The sequence below is a fragment of the Cydia amplana genome, chromosome 26 (assembly GCF_948474715.1).
Source record: "Cydia amplana chromosome 26, ilCydAmpl1.1, whole genome shotgun sequence".
Taxonomy (NCBI): Eukaryota; Metazoa; Arthropoda; class Insecta; order Lepidoptera; family Tortricidae; genus Cydia; species Cydia amplana.
Genome location: NC_086094.1, coordinates 1,598,355 through 1,612,646, shown reverse-complemented (window position 1 = coordinate 1,612,646; position 14,292 = coordinate 1,598,355). Strand labels below are relative to the sequence as shown.

The following is a 14,292-nucleotide window of genomic DNA, read 5'->3' as shown; positions in this document are numbered from 1 at the left end:
TATCGTCCGCGAATCGTAAATAACTTAAGCGTTTATCAAATACTTTAATTCCTTTAGTATCCCAGTCCAGCTGGCAGAATATGTTTTGTAGCACCGCTATGAATAACTTTGGTGACATTGGGTCCCCTTGTCGGACACCTCTGCCTATTATGAATTCTTTTCCTCTTGTTTCGAGTTTAACTCTGCTAGTACTGTTTTCATATATATTCCTTAGAGTATTGATGTATTTGGAGTTTATCTTACAGTCGTTGAGGGCCTTCCAGATGGCGTTGTGGGAGATGCTGTCGAATGCCTTGGTGTAGTCTATAAAGGCTACATAAAGAGGTTTGTTATATTCTTTGTATCGTTCTATGATTTGTTCCATTGTGTGGATATGGTCTGTTGTTGAGTAGCCTGCCCGGAACCCAGCTTGTTCAACTGGTTGGAGGTTATTGATTTGCCTTGTTATTTTATTTACGAGCAGAGACGTGAAAAGCTTGTAAGTGCATGCTAGCAGGCTTATGGGCCGATAGTTACTTATATTTTTTGGGTCACCCTTTTTGTATAAAATTGTAATGTCTGATGTGTGCCATTGCTTGGGAGTTTCCTCAGATTGTATAATCATGTTAAACAGTTTGGTCAGTGGTGTTACAAGCAGTTTGGCTCCCATTTTTAGAAGTTCGTTGCTGATGCCGTCGGGGCCAGGGCTTTTGTCTTTTTTTAGGTTCTTAATATGTTTTAAGACTTCATTTTCCTCAATTAGTTGTATGGTATTGTTTGCGTTTTCTGATTGGGTTTCTGTATCTTCAGAGTTGTTGAACTTGTTGATATCATCATTCCTTTTTTTATAAAGGTGTTGGTAGAAATTGGTTGCTGTTTTTAGTATATCGGCCCGTGTAACCATTTTCTTGTCTTCTTCATTAAGTTGTTGAATCCAGTTTTTCTGTGAGTGAAGTTCCTTTAAACCTTTTTTTATGCTTCTATGTGACACAATATTTTTTTCTATAATTTTCTTTCTATGGTTTTCATAGTCTTTGCGGATAGCTTTATTTGTGACTTTGAATAAGGTGCTTAGTTGTGCTTTTTCTTGGCTCGATCTGTGTGGTTTTCTTAGTAGTTCTGTTCGTCTCTTGATGAGGTCCCTAGTCTCCGTTTGTAATATTGTGTAAGGTTGGATTTTGGTAGGTTCTATTTTTGCTGCGTCAATGATGCTTTTTTCCAATTTGTTGTAGTAGTCTTGAATGGTTTTCGCAGGGTCCTTTATCACTTGTGATAGGTTTTCATCGAGTCTGGATAGATAGTTTTTAATGTCTTCTTCGCTTTTAGGTACTTTGGGGAGTGTTTTAAAGTTTTTTCTGGATTTATTACTGTTATTGGATACGTATGTTCCTCTTACCATTTTGTGGTCAGATGGGAAGGATGTGTTCAAAAACTCTATGTTTGTGAAATTACTTGGTTTATTTGAGAGTATAAAATCAATTTCATTTTTTGTTTGTTGGTTGGGTGAGATCCACGTCCATCTCCTGTTGTGTTTCATAGTAAACATTGTATTAATTATTTTCATGTGTTGTTCCATAGCGAATTGCATCAGTCGCTCACCCCTATGGTTTCGATTTCCTGTACCGTATTTTCCAACAACTAACGTTTCAGTGGATTTTGGAATGCCTATTTTTGCGTTGAAATCGCCCAGTATGATCTGGGTTTTGTTTTAGTTTTTAAGGTTATGGGCATGTTACTCTTGAAGATTTCTTTCAAGTTCCAATACTTGTTCCACGTGCTTTGTATTCTCCTTTCAATTTCCAGTTCATTATTTTTCTTGTTGAAACTTACTTGCTTGCCGAGGTATATATATTGTTTAATGTAGTTTAAGGGCTTGTTGCCTACTGTTATTGTTTTCTCTGTACTGTTTGTCATTATCATAGTTTTAGCCAAGTTCATTTCAAGTCCCACTTTTATACTTGCTCTATGTAGAGATTCCATCATAATTTGAAGTTGCGAGCCCGTTTCAGCCAGTACGACAAGGTCGTCTGCAAAACGGAGGTGGCTTAAATATTTGCCTTTTATATTTATACCGTAGTGCTTCCAGTCTAGCTGTCCCATAATTAACTCTAGGATGGCTATAAATATTTTTGGGGATAGAGGATCTCCCTGTCTTACGCCTCTTTTTATGGGGAAACTCGGACCCGTCGTTTCTAGTCTTATTCTGCCTGTGCTGTTTTTGTAGAGGCTCTTGAGGAGTTCTATGTACTGGTGTTCTACTCCCTGGTTTCCAAGAGCTTCCCATATGCTTTTATGTGAAACCGTATCGAAAGCTTTCTGGTAATCTACATAGGCAATGTAGAGTGGTCTCCGTCTCTCTTGGTATTTCTCTATTAGTAGTTCCAGTGTGTGTATGTGATCGGTGGTAGAAAACCCTTTCCTGAAGCCTGCTTGCTCCATAGGTTGGTATAATTCTAGAGTTGGACTTATTCGTTGATTAATAATTATGGAGACAAGCTTGTACACGGCTGACAGCAAGCTTATTGGTCTATAGTTGGAAATATCTTTTGGGTCTCCTTTCTTATATATTAAAATAATGTTTGATTCGGTCCATTGAGATGGTATTTCTGATGTTCTTAGTATTAGGTTAAACAGATTTGCTAAGGGTAGAGCTAATATTGTTTGGCCTGTCTTTAATGCTTCGTTGGTCACTTGGTCTGACCCTGGGCTTTTATCTCTTTTCAGACGGGTTAAAGCCTGTATAACTTCTAGTTCTGTGATTTCTTTAACTTCTTGTTTGTTTCGTGGCTGTGTAGGTTCTTGTACCATATATGATAACTTTTATTATAGTATAGGTGTTGTGTATGGAATGGATATAATTATTATTAACATGCAGTTTTCATAGCAAAGTACTTAATACACAACAAGGATTATGATTATCCTAAGTAAGTAATAAAGACTATATTTCAAGAAACGAGGGGTTACAGCAGACATACATAGGGATGTCTTCTACTAACCAAAAAAAGTAAATCTATCTAGTATATATATACTTAATCTTACATCATTATATAAAAAGAAATAGATAAATATATAAAATAAAAAAGCCTTTTTATTTCTTGGTAACTGAATTACAACCCATACTAATATATATATGTAATGTTATTTGTAACTTCTTAAACTGAAGAATAAAGCCATGGATTATACTAATTTATAGTTTAAAGAAAATTACACCAGAACCCTCTTAAGGGCTCTCACAGACGAGCGACAATGACCGTCGCGGGACTCGCCAGCCGCAGCTGGTCACCGATTGCTGTTGCGGGCGGTCGTTGGCGTGCTGTCGCTCGTCTGTAAGAGCCCTAAGAGGTATAGGCATCTTCCAGATTCTTCCATGTTTTGCGGTCTTGGGCTCAGACCCCGCAGACGCCTATCCTTTTAAAGTCATCTGACCATCGAAGAGTAGGCCTTCCTCTCTTCCTTTTGTGCTCCCTTGGGTACCATCTCTATAAGGTATTTTGTCCACTTATCTGATGCACCTTCTCTAATGAAGTGGCCAGTCCACTGCCACTTCTGTTGCTTGACCTTTTTGACTACTCTCCCACAATTTGATCTGGCTCTAATTATGGACATTTTTACTCTATCCTTGAGCTTAATGTTTAACACGCTTTATTAAGTAGTAGTAGTAGTAAAATAAATATGAGAAAATTTTATTTTAATCTGAGAGCGGTTTCAGCTTTCAACCTGGGGGTAGGAGTGAAGCAGTTATGTGAGACTGTCCCCGGGAGGCCCCTTCTGAGGGACTGCTGTGTGAGGCTGGAATGTCTTATTGTGGACAGCCTGCACACTAGCACTCAGAGCACAGACCGGGCCAGCCGGAGACAAGGTCGTGAAACTGATGTAGAATGTGGATACAGGAACACCACAGTTGAGAATGTTAAAGGAAACTGTCACGGTAAGTGTTTTATTAGTACTTGTGTGCATTTTTTTCCTTGATTGAAATTTTACTTTCGTGATATTTGTTTGTGGTGCTAAATAACCGTTCAGGAATAAGTCAAACGTAATATTTGAATTGTTTAAAATTAACTTTGTGTAATTAAATTCAATTTCAGACTCAGTTATCTTATTACCGTTTCCTGGCATCTTGCCACTAAAAGTTAGATAGAGCCCATCAACGTGCACACTAGCGCCACTGCTAAATAATCGTGATTATTTAAATTTAACGAAAGATATTTAAAAAAAGCGGCCAAGTGCGAGTCGGACTCGCCCATGAAGGGTTCCGTATTTAGGCGATTTATGACGTATAAAAAAAAACTACTTACTAGATCTCGTTCAAACCAATTTTCGGTGGAAGTTTACATGGTAATGTACATCATATATTTTTTTTAGTTTTATCATTCTCTTATTTTAGAAGTTACAGGGGGGGGGACACACATTTTACCACTTTGGAAGTGTCTCTCGCGCAAACTATTCAGTTTAGAAAAAAATGATATTAGAAACCTCAATATCATTTTTGAAGACCTATCCATAGATACCCCACACGTATGGGTTTGATGAAAAAAAAAATTTTGAGTTTCAGTTCGAAGTATGGGGAACCCCAAAAATTTATTGTTTTTTTTCTATTTTTGTGTGAAAATCTTAATGCGGTTCACAGAATACATCTACTTACCAAGTTTCAACAGTATAGTTCTTATAGTTTCGGAGAAAAGTGGCTGTGACATACGGACGGACAGACAGACGGACAGACGGACAGACAGACAGACATGACGAATCTATAAGGGTTCCGTTTTTTGCCATTTGGCTACGGAACCCTAAAAAGGCTAGCAAATTTAGTTTTAGTCGTAGCCAACTAGCCACCGTAACAATATAAGTTATATGTAGTGTCCGACCGAAGGTTCGGTTTCGGTTTCGGTTTCGGCCAGTTTCGGCCAAAAAATCATGTTTCGGCCGTAGTTTCGGTTTCGGCCAAAAAACGGCCGAACCTTTCGGCCGGGCCGAAACATACGCAATGGTACTTAATTCTAACTATGTGACAAAGACCAAACGTTGTGGATCAAGTAGGACAACAATATTAATACATATACTGATTTATGTATACAGAAATTAATCGGTTTATTATTAAACACAATTTCACTAATGATGGGGCCACTGAACGGTCGACGCAGTCTTAGGAGGCTGTCAATACCTAAAACGCGCACTCTGTCTAATTGTATCGTAGTAAATGAGATAGCACTGTCGCATGTTACTGGGTCTGGGCAAGGGAATAATAAGAAAACTCATCATCTTCCTCGCGGTATCCCAGCATTTTGGCCACGGCTCATGGGAGCATGGGGTCCACTTCACAACTAATCCCAAGAATTGGCGTCGGCAATAGTTTTTACGAAAGCCATCAGACTGACCTTCCAATCCAGAGGGTAAACTAGGCTTTATCGGGCTAGTCCGGCTTCCTCAATGGTAAATATCAAATGATATTTCGTACATAAGTTCCGAAAAACTCATTGGTATACGAGCCGGGGTTTGTAGTGTTTGTACCTGCGACCTTTGGATTGAAAGTCTCACGCTCTTACTCACCGCTAGGCCACCAGCGCTTAAGGGAATAATAAGAAAACTATTGAAATAAAAATAAATGTGGATTATTTGTGTAATATTATTCGTTAGCGGTTTAGGTATAAGTAAATGTTTTGACAAATTGATTTTAATTTCAGACACATAAGTCAAGAAATAAAGACATTAGAACCGTTTAATGGTGATTTTAAGACCAATCTTTGCAATTATTTTCTATCGAGCCGATGTCGTTCAATCATGTATCGAGTGCGGCCACGGTCTTAAAATATAATAAATATTAACATAAATATTTTTTTTGCTTTACTAAATCAAATAGTTTTTCTTAAAAGGGGCGGTTTTCATCGATTTTTGACAAGTTTTGAATCGTATCTCCTACTTTTGCACTAGATGGATTTTTATAAGACAAACGGCTATCGGTTCTTCAATCTTTATCTACATTATTGTCTACCGGATTTTGAAAGAAATTGATACTATTTAATGATTTTTTTAAACATTGTCTAAAAGAACACTTTTTTCGTATCTAGATTGCTGTGAAGGTTACTTATACGAAATCTACATATTTGGGTTCGTCTTTGACGTGTCGTACAACGTCGTTTTAATTTTAAACGAATTAACACAAAAGTTATGGCCAGAAAACCAGGTTTTTGGCCTTAAATTATTGTCCAACTTTGATGCCAAATATCTCGAAGACAATGAACTTTGAAGTAAATATGGAATACTACTTATATTGCTTAAAGCCGTTGCTGTTAATATGATAAGCTACAAAAAACATAAGAAAACCTGTGATTCAGATCGAAGGTCATTGGTGTGGCGGAGCCCCTTAAGTAACATCAATTTCAAAGACATTGGGTGCTGACAGCCCCTTAATATGAGTTTAAAAGCGGTGTTATGACATTTTTTCAACGATTTTAAGAAGTCTTCAAAAGTTTCGGTTTCGGTTTCGGTTTCGGCCGAAACTAGAACCAAAGCCGAATATTCGGTTTCGGTTTCGGTTTCGGCAAAAAAACATGTTTCGGTCGGACACTAGTTATATGCCTCTTTTTCCTTTAGTTTGGGTTGTACGCATGAATCTAGTATTAAACTGGATTGGGCATGGGTGGTGGGGATAACTGACAGAACGGGATAGACTTATGTATCTTTCAGTAGGAGTAGCAGCGAAAGCGCTATTATTGTTTGTCCTTGTCACAGTCTCACTTTTTTTTTATTCCCCACCGTAAATTAGTATGGATGATTGGTCGAATTTATTTGTTGCCCACCATAACAAATAAATTCGACCAATCATAGCGTCGCATTGCGTATGTTTTGTCCCTCACGGAGGCACGCGTAGACCACTTCTATAGTATGCTGCCTTCTATGGTTGTACGGGAGAGGCTTATGCTTTTTTCGAGTTGTCTGCAATAGGGTATTATACTGTATTTAAAATAAATTATTTTACACCATGCATGAAATAAAGCACTAGATAATTATTAGACAAACACAGATAGGAGTTATTTTTAAACACAAGTTCTATTTAATAAATCGGATAGAAATACAAAAAGTAGGTGAGTTGACCGTGACGTCACGATGTAATGTTTCATATAAATTCCATATTAACAAATCGTTTTCACAGCATTAAAAAAGTAACTGATTTGGCTAGTAGGAAAATAATATGATTCCGCTGATTTGGTATAACAGATCAGTGGAAAAACTGACCTTCTTAAAATACATATCCTTAATAAGTGCCCTCTGCGCTGTCTCAAGGTCTATAAAACGACTTTTTGCTGCACCTCCCCAAGCAATACATCAGGACTGATTGTGCCAATTTCATTTTAATACACGCGACTTTGGTTTTTTTTCTTTATTATTATTCCCGGCACAATATGTCTTAGCGCCACTTGCACCATCCCACTAACCCGGGGTTAACCGGTTAAACCTGGAGTTACGATAGTTACCAGTACAATTTGACGCTGGGTTAATGGTTTAACGCGTTAACCCCGGGTTAGTGGGATGGTGTAAGTGGCCCTTAGAGTCTTGAAATCTATCCTCTGGCAAGCCAACTTTGTCAGAAGACAATGCGCCGATACGCGCTAGCGATGGGCGAGTTGAGTTATAAATCTGATTCGAATAATTCGAATCAGCCTACAGATGAGTTAATTCCAATCAAGACTATTGGCAATTCGAATCAACTCGACCACTAGCTAACTCGGCGAATGAATCACCAATTCGCCAACTCGCCGAGCCGAGTCAACGCTATCACACTGCTACTAAGGCCATTTAAAAATAAACCTTAATACCGTAGCCCGAAGGCTCTTTTTACAACAACTGCCGCTCGATTCGCCGCCTCAACTCGTGTTGGTACTATGACCATTCAAAAATAAACCTTAATTCCGTGACCTGAAGGTTCTTTTTACAACAACTGCCGCTTGATTCGCCATTCCAAGTATCCCAACTCGAGTTCATTGCTAGTATGGCCATTCAAAAATAAACTTTAATTCCGTGCCCTGAAGGTTCTTTTTACAAGAACTGCCGCGTAACTCGCCGCGCCGTCTCAACTCGCTTTGCGCCTGTGCCTGTGACCTTGTCGCGAACCACGCGAATCGTCGAGTCGAGTCAACTCGATTTTGAATTCGAATCAGCGGCCGAATCAATTCGAATGATTCGAATTGAAAAAAAGTGGACTCGTCACATCGCTAAATACGCGCGAGGGATCGGTCTCCAATACTAATTTATCGCCTTTTGAATGAATGAATGAATGATTGTTTGAATATGGGTTACAATAAGTTGTTACAATATCAGATATATAGTCCACCATACTCTACTTAATTAAGCATGCATTTTTAGGGTTCCGTAGCCAAATGGCAAAAAACGGAACCCTTATGGATTCGTCATGTCTGTCTGTCTGTCCGTCCGTATGTCACAGCCACTTTTTTCCGAAACTATAAGAACTGAAACTTGGTAAGTAGATGTTGGTTTTGTGAACGGCATTAAGATTTTCACACAAAAATAGAAAAAAAAACAATTAATTTTGGGGGTTCCCCACTGAAACTCAAAAACCTTTTTTTTTTTTTCATTTAACCCATACGTGTGGTGTATCCCATCTATGGATAGGTCTTCAAAAATGATATTGAGGTTTCTAATATCATTTTTTTTTAACTGAATAGTTTGCGCGAGAGACACTTCCAAAGTGGTAAAATGTGTCCCCCTCCCTGTAACTTCTAAAATAAGAGAATGATAAAACTAAAAAAATATATGATGTACATTACCATGCAACCTTCCACCGAAAATTGATTTGAACCAGATCTAGTAAGTAGTTTTTTTTAATACATCATAAATCTCCTAAATACGGAACCCTTCATGGACGAGTCCGACTCGCACTTGGCCGCTTTTTTTCTACTGAGGAAGTTAGCTTGTCAGAGTATATTATAAGAAATTTTGTTATATGTGGCTTTCCAGCAGAGAAGAGTCCTTATGCTCCACGTGCATAAGAACCCTTCTCTTATGGACAGCCACTATATTTTACATAACGCGAGGGAGATGATGATCTGAAGAATGCAATACATATGTATTTAGGCCCATGTAGGCGACAGACCCACCAACCTCCGTGCTGCGCGCGTGCTGGCCGGTAAGGATGCCGCGGCCAGCGCGCGTCTTTTGTTTTTGTATATATTTTTCCTTCTCGCAGTTTTTCTTCTTGAATAAGGACTTATTTAGACGGTGCGAGAACTCGCATGCGAGTTTCATTACATTGCGTCATTTGATCGGTCGGCTGAATTGTTGTAACCTCAATGGTCCGCAATGTAACTAAAATCGTATACGAGTTCGCGCGCCGTCTAAATGAGCCTTAAGCGACTAATGTTTTGTGTTTGCACATAATTTGTATTTATATGTGTAAATTGCTTCTAGTTTGTATATATTCTGTGTAACTTTATGTGCTGTGTAAATACTGTGTAAAAAACTGTACATACAAACTTTTACGCGTATTTTTCGTCATCGGCCCGACAGCCCACAGCTGTACAGGCTACAGCCCACTTACACCATCCCACTAACCCGGGGTTAAGCGGTTAAATCTAATAACCTAATGTCAAATTGTATACCAGTACAATTTACCACCATTTATGGTTACCAAACCATGGTAACTCCAGGTTTAACTGGTTATCCCCGGGTTAGTAGAATGGTGCAAGCAAAATAAACATTTTTGTTGCAGTACAATCTCCTCGGATGACATCAAGTGGTAGACCTGAAATATACAGATGTGCCCACTGTGAATATACAACAGCTAGACAAATGTTGTTAATCAGGCATTTGAGAAAACATACTAATGCGAAACCATACAAGTGTGGACACTGTAGTTATGCATGTGCTAACAAAGGATATTTGCAAATTCATGTAAGAAAACACACTGGTGACAAGCCCTACAAATGTGACCAGTGTAGTTATGCATGTGCCCAAAAAGGAGATTTGCAAATTCATGTAAGAAAACACTGGTGACAAGCCCTACAAATGTGACCAGTGTAGTTATGCATGTGCCCGAAAAAGACATTTGCAAATTCATGTAAGAAAACACACTGGTGACAAGCCCTACAAATGTGACCAATGTAATTATGCATGTGTCGAAAAAAGATATTTGCAACATCATATAAGAAAACACACTGGCGACAAGCCTTACAAATGTGAGCAATGTAATTATGCATGTGCCGAAAAAGGCAATTTGCAACGTCATATAAGAAAACACACTGGCAACAAGCCTTACAAATGTGACCAGTGTAGTTATGCATGTGCCCAAAAAGGACATTTGCAATTTCATGTAAGAAAACACACTGGTGACAAGCCCTACAAATGTGAGCAGTGTAGTTATGCATGTGCCCAAAAAGGAGATTTGCAACGTCATATAAGAAAACACACTGGCGACAAGCCTTACAAATGTGACCAATGTAATTATGCATGTGCCGAAAAAGGCAATTTGCAACGTCATATAAGAAAACACACTGGCAACAAGCCTTACAAATGTGACCAGTGTAGTTATGCATGTGTCGAAAAAAGATATTTGCAATGTCATATAAGAAAACACACTGGCGACAAGCCTTACAAATGTGAGCAATGTAATTATGCATGTGCCGAAAAAGGCAATTTGCAACGTCATATAAGAAAACACACTGGCAACAAGCCTTACAAATGTGACCAGTGTAGTTATGCATGTGCCCAAAAAGGACATTTGCAATTTCATGTAAGAAAACACACTGGTGACAAGCCCTACAAATGTGAGCAGTGTAGTTATGCATGTGCCCAAAAAGGAGATTTGCAACGTCATATAAGAAAACACACTGGCGACAAGCCTTACAAATGTGACCAATGTAATTATGCATGTGCCGAAAAAGGCAATTTGCAACGTCATATAAGAAAACACACTGGCAACAAGCCTTACAAATGTGACCAGTGTAGTTATGCATGTGTCGAAAAAAGATATTTGCAATGTCATATAAGAAAACACACTGGCGACAAGCCTTACAAATGTGATCAATGTAATTATACATGTGTCGAAAAAATATATTTGCAACGTCATATAAGAAAACACACTAGCAACAAGCCTTACAAATGAGACCAATGTAATTATGCATGTGTCGAAAAAAGATATTTGCAACATCATATAGGAAAACACACTGTCGACAAGCCTTACAAATGTGACCAGTGTAGTTATGCATCTGCCCAAAAAGGACATTTGCAACGTCATATAAGAAAACACACTGGCGACAAGCCTTACAAATGTGACCGGTGTAGTTATGCTACTTGTTTCAGAAAATGTTTACTAGTCCATGAAGCTAAACATATTAATGGCGAGTTTACAGGCTCAAATAATTGTTCACTAGGTCTTGAGCAACAGTATAAAGGTAAGAAGCCTTAATCTTATGCTATATGCATGCATGTCTGATCATGGTATTCATATACAAATCTGCTTTCCATCAGGATTATTTAGACAATAATTTTATTATCGTTACTTTCTAGACATTTGTTAATTATTTATTTATTCTGCCTGTGAAGCCGATGGTCCCGGGTTCGAATCCTGGTAAGGGCATTAAATTTATTTGTAAAAAAAAAGATACAGATATTTGAGATATTTGTTCCTGCGTCATGGTTGTTTTCTATGTACTTAAGTATTTATATATATCGTTGGGTGAGCACCCACAACACAAGCCTTCTTGAGCTTGCCGTGGGGCTTGGTCAATTTGTGTAAAGATGTCCTTATTTAATTATTCATTTTTTTACTATTTATAGGGTTTTAATTTTTTTTTCACCATCAAATCCACCATCCAAATCCGTCTTAATTTAATTTAATCATATCATATTTTATTATGTTATTAGTTTTAAATATGTTAGATATTTTAATCACATATGGAATATTTCTGGAATAAATTAATTTCATTCATTCATTCAAATGGGCTTGATTTGATAGTATCAATTACGTAGGTATAATGTGAACTTTGTCTTTAAGGGGTCATCCATTAATTACGTCACACGAATTTCTAGGTTTTTTGACCCCTTCTCCCCCTCCTTGTCACACTTGGTCACATTTGGCAAACCCCTCCCCCCTAGTGTGACGTCACGTTTTTTCTACGAAATCGCCAAATCGAATTAAGTAAGTACCTAAGTATTATTAATATTTTATCAAAATATTTTTGACAATATAAATATTAGTAATTTTATAACCCAAAACTGCTTAGGAAAGAAAATTAAACGAATAAAAACGATTATCATTTTAAAAACTTGTTATTTAAATGTACAGCGAATAAAATAATTTAAATAAATTTTCGGTTACTGATGAAGTTAAAGTGACGTCACAAAGTTTGTGTCTCCCCCCTCCCCCATGTCACAATATGTCACATTTTCTTGACCCCCTCCCACCCCCTAAAGGTGTGATGTAATTAATGGATGACCCCTTATGTACATCTGAAAGTGGTACAAATTTCACTATGATCTGTGGCTAACAGGACAGGGTAGGTTAGGTTTACCATGTCACTGCCACATCACTGTCTCTAAATTCAATATTTCATATCCATCCAGCTAGAGTCAGACCAAACTAACTCGGTAGCGACTTTGATAGCACAGACTGTGCGAGTGTTATTTTAAAAGTCACAATTTCAAAGAAGTTATTTATTTATTTATTATTATAAAATAACACTTGAACAGTTAAGTCTGTGCTATAAAAATCGTTGCTGAGTTAACTTGATATAAATGTCGTAGTCAGATCGTATAATCCGCCGTATTACATTACGGCTAGCCGTTTTCAAAAACAGGGGCGTTTTGAAATGCGGCGGTTCGACGATTAGCCGAATGGTCATTGCGATACGTTCTTTAATAAGGCGGCCTACCCACCCCACCGTGAGCGCTCGCACGAACAGAGCGAGGCCTGCAACCTTGGCGTCTTGAACATGGAGACATGTAGGTTAGGTACGTTAGGTAGGTAACTACGCTTTTTTCCTCAAAGTGCATTGACGTCATGGATGTCACACTAAATCAATAGGTAGGTAGGTTAGGCTCGTTAGGTAGCTTCAGATGCCCGAAGGGCAAACCGCCCAGAATTAGGAGTTAAGTTGTGAAGGAAATATTTTTTGAAAAGAAACAGTGCGATGGGACCATCCAAGAACTCCATATTTAATGGACACCGCAGCGTTTTTCATAGTTTTGATGTGCAGAAGTTTATTAATTAAGCTTCAGTTAAATAAATTTTTGGAATAAATGATTGAATACTTTTAAGTTTTTTTTTTCGTAATCCATGGTCACCCTGGCGATACCCACAACGTTTGACGTTTGTAATGGCTCCTCTACACGATGCGCCAGCGCCGGCCACTCCAAGGGACGCATTTAAGGCTTGGCCAGACACAGCGCGACGCAGCGCCGCGTCCGCGCCGCGCGACCGCGGCACATACTAACAGGTTACCGACGTCAAACAGACTGCGTCCCGCCGGTATCACGCCCCGCTTCTGTCGCGCCCCGCGCCGCGCGGCCCCTTGCGTCCGCGCCGCGCGGACGCGGCGGGCCGCCGCGTCGCGCTGGGTCACATCAGTCGGATCGGACGTTAGGCAGCGAGCGGTGGCGCGCGGCCGCGCCGCGTTCCCGCGCGGCCGCGCCGCGTTCGCGCGCGCGATGAGGGCGTGTTGAGAGCGCGGTCCGCGCGCGCCCTGTTTGAACAGTCATCGCGTCGGCATCACGCGGCGCGGATGCGGCGCTGCGTCGCGCTCTGTGTCTGGCCAAGCCTTTATGCGTTAGAGGGAGCAAGTGATATTGCTATGTCATTCTGCCGTATGGATGCGTCCCTTGGAGTGGCCGGCGCTGGCCCATCGTGAAGAGGAGCCATAAAATGTCGACGCCGTATGAAAACTAGTTGCGCTTAATTTTTTTTAAATAAAAATGACTAAAATGTAATATTTGACATTTTTTAGTACCTAAATCTTGTCATCCGCGTCCGCGGATGAGAGACTTTAAATATCCGCATCCGCGGATGTCAAAAAATCTGCATCCGCATCATCCCCGGGGAGTGTAACGCCTACGCAGAGGCTAATAAACATACATCGGGGTTTTCGGTGCGGGAATGATTTCGTGAGGCTATATTTAGTTATACCTTGTGCACTCGTATTTGCGTCATTTGACACATGACACTGACAACAGCAATAGAACGTAAAATATCTTGCACATCGAAATTACAAAGGAAGACAATTGCACTGCGAACGTTTACGTTCTACGTCTTTTTTTTTATTTTGATTGGCCGGACACCACCGTTATGAATCGGTAGTCGTCTAAGTA

General features: G+C 39.3%; 1 protein-coding gene across 1 annotated transcript in view; it reads right to left on the bottom strand.

Annotated features, from left to right (window-relative positions):
• Window positions 1–2,051: 2,051 nt before the first annotated feature.
• Window positions 2,052–14,292, bottom strand: part of LOC134660168 (zinc finger protein ZPR1) — a 200,906-nt gene continuing 188,665 nt past the window's right edge. Inside the window, exon 12 of the mRNA XM_063515899.1 lies at window positions 2,052–2,076. Within this exon, the coding sequence (XP_063371969.1) occupies window positions 2,067–2,076 (10 nt within the window). The 3' untranslated portion in view covers window positions 2,052–2,066. The remainder of the gene's footprint in view (window positions 2,077–14,292) is intronic.